This window comes from Copadichromis virginalis, linkage group LG14 (genome assembly GCF_057382275.1).
Source record: "Copadichromis virginalis isolate Kocher_CV1m ecotype Utaka linkage group LG14, C_Virginalis_male_GT1.1, whole genome shotgun sequence".
Lineage (NCBI taxonomy): Eukaryota > Metazoa > Chordata > Actinopteri > Cichliformes > Cichlidae > Copadichromis > Copadichromis virginalis.
In genome coordinates, this window is record NC_140631.1 from 5442214 (window position 1) to 5458936 (window position 16723).

The following is a 16723-nucleotide window of genomic DNA, read 5'->3' on the forward strand; positions in this document are numbered from 1 at the left end:
ATTACAGACACAATTTCTATCTTTAGAGTTCATTTATCTCATATCACATAAATGTTTACAAGTAAATCTGAGTTTTATGTTCAGTTTCTTGTTTTCTAATACTTTTGTAAAGTTCTAACGATAAATATATGTTTTGTAATTGTTAAAGCTTTAGCAATTACAGAACATTACTCTGTAGGCAGATTAAGTACTTTGTTTCACAAGAGAACGTTTTTTTGTTGTTGTTGTTGTTGTTGTTGTTGTTGTTGTTGTTTTTTTACCTCTAACAAGGTATTTCCTAATGGCATGGGTGATCTGGGCCACAGTGGTGCTTTGAATGCTGCAGCCAAGTTGTTGGAGAAGCACACGGTTACCATAGTGCAATAGCCCACCCATGAAGATAGGGTACAGCTCAAAAGGTTGACGTTCACTGTACTGCTGTTGCTGTGGGCCATGGACTCCTACAAGGTTTTGCTCTACCTGGTCAAGGACATCCTCGTTGTAGCTATCCTCAGTGTGGAACAGCTCAGCTGCCATGGTTCTGGCTATACTGCCTTTGTTGAGACTGCTGATTTTCTCATAGAGCTTTGGAAAAAGCTTAAGAAGATTGAATACTGCAAAAATTCGGAGGGGAATTAACTTAGAAAAGATGTTAACAAGGGCACTGACATCCTCACTTGCCTGACCAATGGCCACAGATACTTTCTTGGTGAGCTTCTCAAGAGCGGATTTGTTCTCTCCTAGAACTACATAGAGTGCTGCCAGGTATTCTTGCATGGCTGGGACAGCAAACACATACTGCTTCTCATTGTTTTCCCTTAGGTCTTGTGATATAGATTTACCACTTTCTATGGAAGGAGCCAAAAAGAAGTCTAGTACATCGGTGCGGAACATGGCCAGCTGATGAAGCTCCTCATCTGTCTTTGTCTTCCCTCCTATCCACTGCTCTAGTTCTGCTTCTGAGAAGGATGTGCGTTTGTATGTCACACCTTCAAATGCAAGCTTACCTACTGTACGGACAACATATAACATCAGAGAACTTTGGTGTTCCTGAATGGGCATGTCCGTCCCTGCTCCTGTACCGAGCACTTCACCCCCAAAATTGAGCCTGAGGAAACTTGTGTATATGCCAGTTAGAGTGCGGATGGGGGCTTTGGTATTGGTAAAACGCAGAAAGTGTAAGGTTGCACAAGTGAGCCAGCAGTACGATGGAAGGAAACATGCAGCAGCAAGTTGGCTTTCTCTCTGGAGGTTGAGGTAAAGCAGTTCTACAAGATCCTGGGCCTCTTGGTTATGTGCAGTGTCACTCTGCTTTAGAAGGCGACTGGTGAAGTACGCCCGCTGGCGTGATGGGTCATTAAAACCACGTATCTGTGCGTAACGAGTAACATACTTCTGAGGGATACAGTCCAAAGCAGACAGTCTTGCCGTAATCAAGATGCTGGCCTGTGAAACATATAAAGTAAACAATAAGTGCCATTTACAAACAGTGGGACTTACAATCTAACAAACAAGGCTGAAAATTCATACTACACTTCAGTTCAATTAAATTTTATTTATACAGCGCCGAAATCACAATAGTTGCCTCAAGGCATTTGGAACGACAAAGCTATCTGGATCTAAATTACTCGTTATACTTTCTTAAGAACATGATGTATTTGAAGTGTTTTTAGTTTTTATTTTCAACGGGTTTAAAATCATAATCCTCTGCCTAATAATCCCGCGCTTCTATATTCCAGTACTAGACAGAAGTGATTAACTTTTTAAGTCAAAGTTGGACTTAAGGCCACGACTGGTCAAATTTTCCAATCCTAACTGTTTGATTAATCCAAACAGACACATGCCGCCAGTAACATAACATCTCAAGTATAGGTCATAAAGGTACCAAACGGATGAACAGTCAGGGTGCAGCCTCCGTGTCTACCTGTTCATGTTTCTAAAGTAGAATTACTCTGGTAATCGGTTTAAAGTCGCTTTGCGCTTGTTTTCATCTTTATTTTGTGTTCACACCTAAAAACTAAGAGAATTATCAAAGGATGTAAAACGTAGTAGAACAAATCTCTCCTGGGATTAACTAACGTACTGCATTAAAAACTGCATGTGTTCAGTGTAATATGTGTAATATTAAAAATAATACGATTTTTTTTAATTATTAGCATACTTTTCTAAACTCACTCTTTTGCTAAATGTTACTTTTATTAATTTTGCTTGTAGTTTTAAATAAAAGACAAGAACCTGGTCAGATTTGAAATGAAACAAAAACCTGGAGTGGGGGTACATATTAGCTTTAGCCATTTTTTGTTTAATCACTACCTTTAGTTAACCCCTTTTGGTTTTTTCTTACCTCAGGCAACAGATACTTTCTTAGCAGGTTTACCACAACTACACTTGGAGGGAGTCCCTCATTAGGATCACTGCAAAGCTCTGAGGCTCCAATTCGGAAATCCAGTTGCATCTTTTCCATTCCATTGAAAAGGAAGAGCACATCCTTGGCCTGTTTTCCCTCCCCACTTAGAAGGGGGTGTTTTTTCAGGTGTAGGTACTTCCTGCTCACCAGGTCTCTTAGAGACGTAACCCTGTGTAAAAGAGAATGTGAGTCTTTAGAATCATAAAATAACAATGTGACACTTTGGGTTGCCAAATTTATCAATCAAATGAAATTATAGAAGAATACAAAAAAAAAAGATTGATTTTGCAATATTTTCAGATTATTTTGGAACTAGCACACTCCCAGTAACGCTGTTGGAAAATTTAAAAAAAGCATTCTTTTAATTCAAGGTTAGAGATGGTAAAGGCCAACATTTTGCTTCTTTTGCAGAAATGACTGCCTTCTCATAAAAGTTGACACTTGAAATCATGCAGCAAAACTGCTTTAACATGCAAGCACAATCATTCAGCTGATTTTGAAGTTGAATTTGTTGTTGAAGTTTATCTCAACATAGCGTTTACAGGCGGAAGAAACATTTTGCCACACATTATTTAGATGAAGTCCACCCACAAAGGCCTATCCAGCAGGCCTGGATGAAAAGGCATTTAGGCCAGGTCATCCACTAATTAGAAGGTTGTTGGACAATTGCTTCTGTTGAGCATTTGTGCAAAAATCACTAAGAATAGATTAGTGTAGTGTCTGTGATCATCTAGCCTGCTTCTGCTTGTAGTGCTCTGAGGTTTACTTTTTGTGGTTTTAAAAACCTGAATTCAACATAAGATGTTTAATGAGTTGTGCTGGCTTATTTCTATCCACGACTAAACTGACATTATACTGTGAATGAATCTGAGCATTATCAGCTTAAATTCAAATTACTCTCTACCACAGTTGATTTAACTTAAGTCTTAACATAAACACTGCACTGTGCACCAGTCCAACACAGTGCTTCACTGTAAATCTGTTAGAGTACAGTAAGCCAACGTGTTTGTCCTGCACTAAACTGAAGAATATTTTCATTTAGCATATGAAAAACACAAAGTTAGTATAATTCAGTTCATTTTGCAGGACGTTTCTCAATATCAAAAAGCAAAACTTCAAATTATATTCAGATCCAATATCTAATTTAACAAATGAGAACTTACAGTTTATCTGGCAAACTGTAGATAAATGACCTTAACAGATACTTGTTAAGCTCATAGAAATTTTGCTTTTGGAATTTTTCTGCCACTTAAAAGTAAATGATACTTGTATATAGTTGTTCCTCTTCAGTAGGACCGACTTTCATGTGTTACTGTTGATTCGGGCAAATTACTTTAACGTTTGAACGCTCAGTGACATGAAATAATAGTCTAAACCCAGGGAAGAATTCAATTCAACTAAATTCACGTTTTGGACCTGAGTGCAAAGCTACGCACATTGGGGAGGTTATCATGAGAAAACGTGCTCCAGGCCCAGTAACATCAGCAGCTCCTGTACAACAGAGTAGGGCTGTTCGATATAACGATATATATCGGATAACGATATAAAAACGTCTATCGTTTCATTTTATGCTATCGTTTGTTTCGTGGTGTCGCAAAATAAACTGTTTACGGCAATATTTTTTCATCGTTTTGATGGTCACTGTAGTGGCTATATTCATTTCTCTTTCTCTTATATTTAATATAGCCACACTACGGACGGACAAGCGCCTGTTTTTATGCATTGTCGTTAGCAACAACGACGGTAAAACCATCGCGTGTCCGCTTGTTTATTTTCCACATAAACCTTTCACAATAAAGCTCAAGATCCTGTTAAGACTTTTCAAAATGAACTTAATCACGTGAACGAGCAGATTATTTACAGATGAGAAGTAAAAAAGAGCCACCAGGTGCTAAAAAATAAACCTTAGACTCAAACGTTAGAACAGGCTTTTCCCCACAGCACGCCGTGTAATAAATACAAAGAAAACGGCGGCCGTTACAACTTATGTCTAAAAATGTATAGTTTCATGCATCGGTTAAAACACTCGACTCCGGGTAAAGGACGCGCAGCTGGAAACACTTCAAAGCAAGTCGAGCTGCCCGAGATTCACAGAATTTACAGAAAATTTTACATTTTTGTGATTTATATCGTTATCGGGACGATAGATGTCTTATATGAGATTTTGGTCATATCACACAGCCCTATGTGGGATTGTGTGTGTGTGTGTGTGTGGGGGGGGGGGTGTCAGAAATGACTGAAAGATTAATAGGCTCTGTTTTGAGTTTTGTTCAAAAAGGAATGACTTCATATAGGGAAAAATATATATCACATATGCAGGACACCTTAAACTAGTTTTTTAAATAAGCAGCAAGGCAGAACAAAGTCGGGGCTGCATCAAGACACAAGAACTAAACCCCAATTCAACCAGACCCAGAGCAGGATTTAACCAAGACAGAACCAGAATCAAAACTAGATGATAGTAGCACTAAAATCATCATAGACCTGCACTACACTTATTTTTTAATTCTACCAAAGTCCACTATTTAGATTCAGAAACATTTATATAATTATTTAGCCTTGTTGTGCAAACAATCATGCATAACTTAATAAATATAGAATTTGAAAAATAACAAACCTAAAAAGAAACACTAGGTACGAGATACATGAGGACCTATGATACGGTGATACTTTTGGTAAACAACCATTTGACTAACATGTTCGGTGCGAACTGTGAGGAGGCGCTATCTAACCTCTGAAGTGGCTGCAAATTATACCAGGGTTTTAGATGAATGCCCCCCCTGTGATTTTACCTGAACCCTGCGATTTTATTTTTAATCATTTTAACAGCAAATTGAAGAAAAGCCTTGACTCCGTTGCTCCACTCACCACCAAAAAGAACATGCATCACCATGGAGAAACGAAGAAGTCAAAAAACTTAAGGGCAGCAGAGAGGAGATGGAGGAAAAATTAAAATGCAATCAACCATCAAATACTTTGCGAGCAACTTAAAATGTACAATAATACACTAAGGAATTCAAGAAATTCATACTTTTCCAAAATAATTAGTAATAACAAAAATAATCCCAAGGTCCTCTTTTCTACCATAGATTATTTATTTAACCCAGGTTTTAACAGCTCCCAAAGAACCCCACAGACTCGCTCTGTGAGCAGTTTGCAGACCACTTCAGGGGAAAAATCAGCGCCATCAGATCTGATATTTTATCTTCTCGCAATATGATTTTAAACATATCTGAGGGCTCTATTGTATCTGAGGAGACACTGGACAGGTTTGTCGTGGTTAATGCTGAGAACCTTAAGAAAGTTCAAAGTGAGACCCACCACATGTCTTTTAGATCCAATCCCCTCTTTACTTTTTAAAACACTTTATGGATTTTTTGAAGTTGAGCTTGATGAATTGCTCTCTTCAGTTGGGTGTCTTCCCTGCTGCCTTTAAAACGGCAGTGGTGAGGCCCCTTCTGAAGAAGAGCAATTTGGATTGTAATGATTTTAAGAACTACAGACCTGTATCCAACTTACCATTTTTAAGTCAAATTTTAGAAAAACTTGTTTTTATTCAGATTAATGATTTTCTAAATGATAGACAGATCCTGGAGATATTCCAGTCTGGATTTAGGGTGAACCACAGCACAGAGACGGCTCTCCTAAAGGTTTTAAATGATCTTAGATATAACTGGGACGCCCAAAAGCTCTCAGTCCTGGTGCTACTGGATCTAAGCGCAGCCTTTGATACAGTAGACCACGCTATTCTTTTAAAAAGACTGAAAAACATGGTGGGCCTCTCTGGTGCTGTACACAACTGGTTCACTTCCCATCTCTCAGACAGAACTTTTATGGTGAGTATGGATACATGCTCCTCTAAGATCCATAAAATGACTTGTGGTGTGCCCCGAGCGTCGGTTTTAGGCCCTGTACTTTTTAATTTGTATAAGCTCCCTCTTGGCGGTGTCATCAGGAGGCATGGAGTGAACTTCCACAGTTACGCTGATGATACTCAGCTGTACATCTCCGTGTCTCCTGATGACACCAGACCAATGGATGCCCTTTTTAACTGTATTCTAGATATAAAATCTTGGATGGCAGAAAACGTTTTACAGCTTAACCAGAACAAAACCGAAGTTTTAATCGTCGGTCCTGAGGCTCAGAGAGAGAAACTCTTGTCTAAATTACAGGCATTTTCACTATGTCCTTCGCTACAAGTGAAAAACCTGGGTGTTATTTTCGACTCTGAGCTTGGTTTTATCCCACATATTAAACATGTAACCAAAATTGGATTTTATCATCTAAAAAAATATAGCCAGAGTCCGCCCTACTCTCTCTCAGGCCAACATGGAGATGTTGATGCATGCTTTTATTACCAGTCGCATTGATTACTGTAATGCCCTGCTCTCTGGTCTTCCCAAAAAGAATATTTCTCCTTTACAACTTTTACAAAACTCTGCAGCTCGTGTGCTGACGAAGACCAGAGGGCGGACCCACATTACACCGGTTTTAGAATCGCTGCACTGGCTCCCCGTGTGTTTCAGGATCGATTTTAAAGTTCTTTTATTGGTTTTTAAATGTCTTAATGGTCTTGGGCCTTCTTATCTTTCAGATCTGCTTCTATCATATGAACCCTCGCAGACCCTGAGGTCCTCTGGTACTGGCCTTTTGATCGTTCCTAAAGTCAGGACACATACTCACGGAGAGGCAGCTTTTCAGTGGTATGGTCCTCGTCTGTGGAACAGCCTGCCGGAGGAGCTCAATGCCGCAGAGAACGTACATGTTTTTAAGAACAGGCTCAAGACCACCTTTTTAATTTAGCTTTTACTTAAATGGTAAATGGCCTGTATTTGTATAGCGCTTTTCTAGTCCCTAAGGACCCCAAAGCGCTTTACACAACCTGTCATCCACCCATTCACACACACATTCACACACTGGTGATGGCAAGCTACAATGTAGCCACAGCCACCCTGGGGCGCACTGACAGAGGCGAGGCTGCCGGACACTGGCGCCACCGGGCCCTCTGACCACCACCAGTAGGCAACGGGTGAAGTGTCTTGCCCAAGGACACAACGACCGAGACTGTCCAAGCCGGGGCTCGAACCGGCAACCTTCCGATTACAAGGCGAACTCCCAACTCTTGAGCCACGATTGTATTTTATCTTTTACTTAATGTTTATTTATTCGATGTTATCCTGTTATTCTATTTATATTATTAAATTAGGTCCTACATAATATTTATTGTATTTTATCTTTTTATTCTGTATATACTCTTATTAGGTCATATCTCCAGTGTTTCCTCGGAGGGGGCTCTCTGCACCGGGGTTGTGATCGACCGTGGCTGCTGCGGCTCTGTGGGTCTTCTCAGCCTGGCTGGGGGGCTTCTTTGCCTCCCTCCAGCTGTGTGCCCGGCCTGGAGGCTGCGGTCTGTGACCGGCTCCGCGTGATAGTGTTCCCTCACCTGGTTCATGTGTGCCCAGCCCAATTTTACTTTTCAAGTGTGTGTGTGTGTGTGTGTGTGTGTGTGTGTGTGGGGGGGGGGGGGGGGGGGGGGGGTATGTATCCATGACCGCTTATGTTAATGAGAGTGTGGGGAGTGAATTGGAGGGCGGGATGGGGTGGGGTAGGCTGCTTTTAACTAGAGATGGCACGATACCACTTTTGTTATGTCCGATACCGATACCGATATCATAAATTTGGATATCTGCCGATACTGATATGAATCCGATATAGTGTTTTTTAATCAACAAAACTGTTTTTTAAATATCTTGCTGCATTTTATATAAGTTCATACTCAAGTTTAAAACAACAACTACACTAAATGCTATTCTGTTATACCTGTATGCAAAAAAAAAAAATTTCATAGTTCAGCAATACTGATCAATCTAATAAACTTAAACCTACACCATCCTCCCTATTCTGGTATTTTAAAGAGTACTTAGCATAAATATTAAGCAACCTAACTAATAGGGTTCCAACTCCCAGCAACAACAAAAATAAATAAATAAAAAATAGGGAACCACCCCTCACGCTCCACCTCATGATGCTTAATCGACGTAATCAACCTTAATTTGATGCAGTGTGAAAAAAAATGCACAGAAATCAATTATTTTTCAAGAAATATTAAATAGATTCAACATCTTTCTTCAACAAAATTGCAGACTGCACAGATGGTACCTTCCCAAAGGAAAAAGTACTATAGCTTACTAGGGTATATATATTAGACTTAATAGTTACTATATACAGTAATGGACTTCTATTCATTTTGCATCAAATTAAAACTTTGGGTGTCAGATAATTATTTATTAAAAGCTAGACATTTTAAATGAGAATAAGAAAGAAAAGTATGTCTTTGTGCCCCCTTTTCCCTGTTCATGCCCTATCGGCCCCCCTGGCTAAACTTTGCTAGATCCGCCCCTGCACAGTTACCAGCGTCAGCTACGTAGAAAAAGATCCTGGAGTAGAAAGTAATAATAAATACATTCTAACAATAGCTGATCAAGCTTAGACGTGCTGCTATTGTTCAGCTGCTGGTTTCCTCTTTCTGGTGCAAAGTGGGCCAAAAACAAAGAAGAGACACGGACTCGCGACAGAAAAGCCGATCAGCTGATCGTTAAGCAGTTTCATGATTGAAGTAGCAGCAAGAAGAGGCAGTCGCTCCATATATTGCTTGTTAAGCTTAACGCAGGAATGCTTTACAAACATTCAGAGATGGACTTACACACTTGCTTTACTTCTCTCGGGGATAACTTTGTCGGAGATGAAATGCCGGGTTGCTAGCGAAGCTCCAAATGCTATCCAGACCACCGACAGGTCCCGCATGCCACAGCCGCTCTATCACGTGATGCATACTGCTCCGACGTGCTAACGTTCTGAGGCGAGTTACGGCGTGTTGCAAGTTTTGTGAGGTGCTTTCGTGATATTTAATGGATCGGATTACATTTTTTATTTTTCTCCGATATCCGATCCAGTAATTTAGGTCAGTATCGGACCGATACCGATACGTAATATCGGATCCGTCCATCTCTACTTTTAACCATGTAAAGCACTTTGTGCTACATTTCTGTATGAAAAGTGCTTTATAAATAAAGATTGATTGATTGATGTCTGTCTCACCTGCTCTTGTTCCCTCTCTGTTCTGTCCTCATTCTCCTCTCTCTCTCCCTCTCTGTTCCTCTCTCTCCCTCTCTGTTCCTCTCTCTCTCTTTGTGCTGACAATCAAACCAAACACCAACATCATCAAATATACAGTTGAAACCAGATATTTAAACACTCTTCAGATAAAAACACTTTTTTAATTGTAACATCAAATCAGACTAAATGTTTATTTTTTTTTAGATTGATAAATATAAAAAACATATTTGTTAACTTTAAGAGTAAAGAAAGAAACTATCTGTATTTCTTAATTGCAAATGGCACCAAATTGTATTCCAAACTGAGCCACACTTATGGAGCTCCACAATTCTTTTCCTGGTGTTTTGGTTGACATCTCTTGATTTTCCCATGTCACAGAAACAGGCTCTGTGTTTTGCCTTATATGCATCTGCAGGTGTGCCACCAATTTACTCACATGGACTCTACTAACCTATCAGAAGCTTCTTCAGCTCAGAATGGAATCGTCTGCAGTTTTCTTATTAATTAACAATAAACTTAGTGTATATGTACTCCTAAATTTGATGAAAGTGATAAAAAATAGAAGCTCTGTCTCTCTTTATTCTGACATTTAACTAATTCAAAAGATATTTCAATATTTATTTGCCCAAAACAAAACAAGTTTACTCTAAATTGATGTTGTACAGTAAAAAAATGTTCTTGTGTTTTGCTTGTTTTGCATAGGAATATACTGAACAAAATACAAAGCATAATGTATAAAATAACATCTACCAGAGTTTTTTCTTTGAAAGAAGCCCCTTATGTCCATTCTTGTATATCAGTACATTACTGAAACCGATTTATTTAGCCGTGGAGGGTAACAACTGAAAATATGAAATAAACACACATGTAAGCTAAGACTCTCTAAAGAAACAGCATTGTTGTTGTTTGGCTTTTCATTTCGCCATTTGTTGATTCACTTGAAGAGAAGTAACGTAATATGGGTCAAGTGATCAGTTTGACATCAATCTTTTGTGATACACCGTCATATTTACATTATTTGTACAGTACGAATGATTTGCTTTGGTACCTGGTCGAACTTCAGTTCTCCTCTGTCTGCCTGGCTCCATTTCTCCAACAGGCAGCAGCTGCCCCCGCCCCCTCGCTCAGTCACTTAGTGTCTGAGCTCGGATCATACCAATATTAGGGGGGATTTATGCACAGTCGTAAATTCCCACAGTGTGCGCTATGTGCTTCGAATATTGTGTGTAGTTTTTGTTTTATACAGTTGTCAGAAAGGCATCTAACTATGAAAAATTACACTCCAAAAGACCCCGGGCTTCTGACAAAACAACCCGGGCTTAAGCCCAGTAAGCCCCCCCCCCCCCCGCTCCGCCAATGATGACAACCCGTTTAATATTATCTTAGGTAATACAAGAAAAAAATAAAAACAAAAAGGATTCTTGAGGTCGTGCTATGCTTGCTGTGACTTGGTATTTACTGATTAAATAGTAGCAGAAGGTAGGCTAACACTTATATATCTTGGAAAACCAAAATGCATTTGGCACAGTGCATTCAGATCATAATTCTGATTGCAAAAGCTGCCAGACAGGACAGAATGAAAAAAATATATATAAATGAAAATGTACTTACATTCCTTATAAAGTGTTCAGTGTTGTGAACTACTTCATCTGCTAGCAAGGGTATGAGCTGTGTGGCTGCATCTCTCATACAGACGGTCTGTATTTAATCTCATAGTAATTTGTAATATGCATCAGTATACAGGTATCAATTTTACTGACAACCCTAGTAATTGTACTATGTTTGTTGTAATTTTGATCTCCTGAAGTCAATGTGTATGTGTGCGTGTGTACAGGAGTGTGGAGGATAATTCAGAATAATGCACGAGGGTTAACAAAGAAACAATTTGGTGGTTATTTGTTAGCCTGCTATGAATGCAATCTTTGCAACAACTTTAAATGAGTCTAAAACCATAAATTTGCTGATGCTGGCTTGTCCCAAATATGATTACATGGAAAGCTAATAGTGGATAGAGAACTACCTTTTTCCTGCTGAGTTCTCCTGCACTTTAACTGAAAGGCGATTAAGGCAGAGTTAAAAGCATTCATAATGTTAAACTAAATAAAAGAAAATAGATGTAATGTGCAAACTAAAACACTGTTTGTCAGAGATTTAAAATGTATATTAGGACCTAAGAAAATAAAAATGATAAGTATAACAACCAGTACATTAAATCCCAATCAATAAAGTTGTGCCTCTATAAATTTTCTACATGTGATAAAAAGTAAGAGAACCATCTTACTTTGACAGTTGACTGAGGTCCTCACAAGAGAAAGGAATCAGCAGCTGAAAGTGGCTCAGAGTGGTGCCAGCACACCAATCTAGCACCAGCTTTCGGACCACTGTACTTTTCCCTGTTCCCACAGCACCATAGATGAGGACATTGAGCCCCCGGCCATCACTCCAGGTATCAGTGTGCTGAAACAGCTGTTCCACAGTTACAGAGCGATTACAGTGTGTTTGGGTTTGGAATGGAGAGCCGAGTAGTCCTGCCCTCTCCTCAGCATCAGTTTCAAGGATCAGTGGGTCGACATGCATGGTCTCAGGGCTGAAGAAACCTCCAAACTGTTTTTCCTCCTGAGGAAGGTGGCTAAACCATAGGAGGAGCTTTCTCTTGTGGATCTCTATTGGGTCTATAGAGAGAAAGAAAAAGAAGGTGTTTTTATTCTTTAAGTGGTGGATTTTCTCAGATGTGATGAAACCTTATTAAAGTGGTAATGCAATAATTAATTTAATACAATGATCAAATTGAATCTGTTTTATCCTGATGTACAGTGCTGTGAAAAAGTCTTTTCCTCCTTCCTTTTTGGACTCTGACCTTGAGTTTGAGATCACTGAGATCCACACTACTCAAATGTTTTAGTATACACAGTACTGTGCAAAAGTTTAAAGCAGGCGTGAAAAAATGCTGTAAACAATGAATGCTTTCAGAAATATAAATGATTGTTTATTCGCCCCAAATGTATTCTTGTAGCAGGACAATGACCCCAAACATACAGCCAAAGTCATTAAGAGCTATCTTCAGTGTGAAGAAGAACAAAAAGTACTGGAAGTGATGGTATGGCCCCCACAGAGCCCTGATCTCAACATCATTGAGTGTGTCTGGGATTACATGGAGAGACAGAAAGGTGCGAGGAAACATCCACAGAAGATCTGTGCTTAGTTTTCCAAGATGTTTGGAACAACCTACCAGCCGAGTTCCTTCAAAAACTGTTTGCAAGTGTACCTAGAAGAATTGATGCTGTTTTGAAGGCAAAGGGTGGTCACACCAAATCTTGATTTGATTTCAATTTCGCTTTTGTACATTCACTGCATTTTGTTGATTAGTCAAAGTCAAATTACACTTTATTGTCATCTCCGCTATATACAGTACAGTATATAGAGAGACGAGATGACAAGGCTCCAGGTGCATCAGTGTAAAAACAAACAAATATAACAAGAGTAGAAAATAAATATACAATTCAGGACTAGGGGCAAAGGGATCAGTAACAATTTATTTGAAATTTACAATTTACAGTTTGACGCTTAAGGTCACCTTGAAGTGATTTAAAGTGACCAGTGTAGCAACTTGTAAACATGAGCAGAATTCTTGAGAGTAATGACTGTCCATAAGCAGCATCTGCATTACAAAGGCAGTGTACGGGGAGTGCAATAGAGTCAGTTAACAGTTTGTTTGTTTGTTTGTTTGTTTGTTTGTTTGTTTGTGTGTGTGTGGTGGGAGAGCCGGTAGTGAGATTGATGGCTTGCGGGAAAAAGCTATTTCGCAGTCTGGAGGATCGGGACCCGATGCTGTGAAAGTGTCTGCTGGATGGAAGCATCGGCACTTTTGATTAACACTTTCATTTTTGAAAGCATTCTTTGTTTACAGCATTTTTTCTCACCAGCCTAAAACTTTTGCACAGTGCTAGGGTATCCATTTGAAACTCCACCCGAGTTATTGTATTCATAAACTTGGGTGTTCATGTCGCCCTCCCACCCAGTAGGGTAACAAGAACACCCCAGTCTATTACGGCTAAGTGATGTACAACAACAATGTACAATGTAAAACAACTTTGTAAAAAATGAAAGGGCAAAAGGCCCATATTGCAGGCCTTATTTTGTAACAAGGAAATACCATCATTGTACTGTTCTACAAAGTACTGTGACATTACTACCAAACAATTGACTGATATTGCATTTAAGAGACAATAACTGAGAAAATGAACTGAAGTGTGGACCTGGTTCTAAAGAGTTTGAGGTAGTAAACTTCCTGCAGTAAAAACCAGAGACTGGCCAGGGTGCAGCCTCCATTCCCATCTGCCACATCCTCCATGTTTTGAGTAGATGACTCATCTGTCTGGAAAAAATAATGCATCATGCCAATTAGTTCAGCTGTTGCTTACAACCTTAATAAAATACAAATGCACAGAGAACAACATTTCAAGCACAACTTGCTTTCATTACTTTGCTGCTTACTTAATCTGATAATCACGCTAAGGAATAACATGTAGGAACAAGCTGTTGTTTGCATATTGCAGCAGATATAAGTTATTACACCTCCAAAGCACTGACTTTTACGCAACTGCACACAATTAATATAAACACAAATGAAACCTGTCTACTTTTGCTCTGAGAAACTTCCTGCAAGGTTCCTAAGAATTCTGTTGGGTCTTTATTACAAACAAAGAAAACAATGGAAATATGAACCAGTTTAAATGAATGACACCAGTCGTCGTTTACAAAAAAGTGAAATTCATAAAACGATTAACAGCATATTAATATTATTCTGCATAATACTTTGCATTTGCATTAACATTTGCCACAAGTAGATGGTGGTTCTTTACTACATCCCATTGTGGAAAATAGTCACATCAACTATTGTATGGACAATGTCTCTACACAGCCTAACATACCTCAACTTCTTGCACATTTTTCACACACTCAACAGAAACATTGAGCAAAGCCTGTTTCTATGAGTGCTGACATAAAGATGAAACTAACTTTCCAGTGACTACACATGTAGTCACTGGTCCTAAGTTATGACATGTCCTAGCAGTTTACACACCTTCCACTACTTATTTAACAAGCCGAAATGCAGAAGCAGTGTGTAAATCAGTAAGTACATAAGTACACTCCATGATTCAGTAGCTTGTTGATCCTCTTTTGGCAACACGCACGCATGCACACACACACATACACACACACACACACACAGAGTGAGGTGCCGTTTGATCGGTGATACTGCACACTGACTAAGGGGGGTGCTGTTGCTACTATAATAAATACAGTTATAATAAATACAGTTTATAGAAGTAGTCAAAGGAGCTTGCAAAGAAAAGCTTCTGGACTTCTTTAAGTTACTTGAAGACATTTCACCTCTCATCCGAGAAGCTTCTTCAGTTCTAAGGTCAAATGGTGGGGAGTCCCAGATTATCTGGGACATGCAGACTGGGCAGACTGGGAATGGACGACCAACCTTCCGGTTAGTAAGTGACCTGTTCTAAATTGACTGTACTGTTACATTTAGCAGTGAATCCAAATGACAGTGAGTCTCATTCCCTCGCTCTGAAACTCCCACTATCGCCATATTTTTCCCTATATGGTAGCATATAAAAAGACATAGTATATAAACAGTGTGCTGGGTAGAAAAATTTTCCAGTTGGGAGGGTGGAATTAATGATGCATTTGCGCTGTGTGGGAGAAAAATAACTCACAGTGAATTATCTGCAGGACAGCTTAAGATATGCCCTTTTAACCGTCGTACATAGAAATATATCGAGTATATTCGATATATCGTACATCCCCACTACTATGCCAGGGCCTTTAAGTCACTAGGCATCAAGGTTCAGTTAATCACCAACCTGTGGGGGAGGAGATTCATCCTTTTCTGCTGCTTCTTTGTCTCGGGAAGTTTTCTGTTAACAGTTAAAGCATAAAGTCACACAACTGATGCAAAAACAATCTTACATCTGCATACATCTGCATGCATTTGTTTTCTTAAGACTCAAGACGTTTATTGTCATTTCGTATGGTGTTACCCAGCCTGAAACGAAATACTGTTTCTCACCAAATTCCACAAGATGTCTTTATTTAACACGTCACCAGCCCCCTTTGTGATAGCCTTCATATTTATTTAGACATATTTTGGTATTTCTAAGAATATAATAACTCTGCTTAGACTACATATAGCGTCTGCGTCTCTTCTGCAAATGCCACTGTCTCATAGCTAACAATCATGCAAACTACACATAAAATACAATAAGACATACCACCGTCTTATCGTTCGTCTCCCGACCACACGTTGTCCAGGAAAGTAGCTTAACGCATGCAGTATGCCGTTTCCTTTTAGGTTTTCAAATTTTCAAATTTGTCCAGTATCATTAAGGACTTGACACACAGAAACATATGTATCACACCGACTGTCATTCTTCCGCTTCACCGTCGATGAGTTTCATGTTTCAACTTCCGGTAGTGCTGACGACAAGCAGTCCAAAACGTAACTCTTATCCACCTTTCCATAACCTCGATCGAAAACATCAAGGAAGATCAAGGTCGAGGAAATGTGTGTCGGAAAAATCACGAGGGCTAAGAAGTGCAACGTAATAAAAATCTGACCAACTAAAGTACGCAATTTCCCTATTTGCTAGTTTATACTTAGTAAGTTCACTCGGGAGTCTAGACTTCCATGGGAGGACGCGGGCGTGATGACATCACAGCTCAGCTCCAGCGATTTATTGGAGTGGCTGGAGTTACAATGGAAACACGGGTAACTACTAGAAGTATTTAAAAACATTCATAGATAGATAGCTATTTCTCTATATATCTTGTCTTTAGAAAACCTCCTTGCCATTATTCATATTCATGACCATTATTAGTTGTCTTCTAACATTAAAAAAAATCTTTCACTATGTCAACAGGCTTCATACAGTTGAGCAAATCACTAAGTGATTAAAGCACTAACTTTATTTCTCTTAATGAAAACATGCATGTTCAATCATCCAGGTAAGCAAAACCCAAAAAATTAAGTCTAAATTTTAATTCTAATGAAGTCATTTAGCTTCAATCAATTATATAGAACAGGAGTAGTGAAAAATAAGGAGAAAAAAGGGCTTTGTTTTCTGTTGCCTATATTGTAGATGCTGACTTTGCCTCCTAATTGAAACAGCAAATGAGTACGGTCAGGGGTTACAATGGGATTCAGGA

The 16723-nt window shown here is 39.2% G+C and overlaps 1 protein-coding gene across 3 annotated transcripts in view; it reads right to left on the reverse strand.

The window, feature by feature from the left end:
* nlrx1 (NLR family member X1) overlaps positions 1-16147 on the reverse strand; it is a 33278-nt gene extending 17131 nt beyond the window's left edge. The window contains exons 1-6 of one of the 3 annotated variants that reach the window (XM_085479099.1): positions 15790-16147; positions 15382-15435; positions 13759-13877; positions 11784-12174; positions 2324-2555; positions 261-1425 (exon numbers count right to left, since the gene is read on the reverse strand). In XM_085479099.1, the coding sequence (XP_085335225.1) occupies positions 261-1425; positions 2324-2555; positions 11784-12174; positions 13759-13877; positions 15382-15401 (1927 nt within the window). In that variant the 5' untranslated portion in view covers positions 15402-15435; positions 15790-16147. Of the gene's footprint in view, positions 1-260; positions 1426-2323; positions 2556-9484; positions 9666-11783; positions 12175-13758; positions 13878-15381; positions 15436-15789 lie in introns of those variants that run through there. The other 2 variants (XM_085479098.1, XM_085479100.1) reach the window with 2 other exon arrangements.
* Positions 16148-16723: the final 576 nt, after the last annotated feature.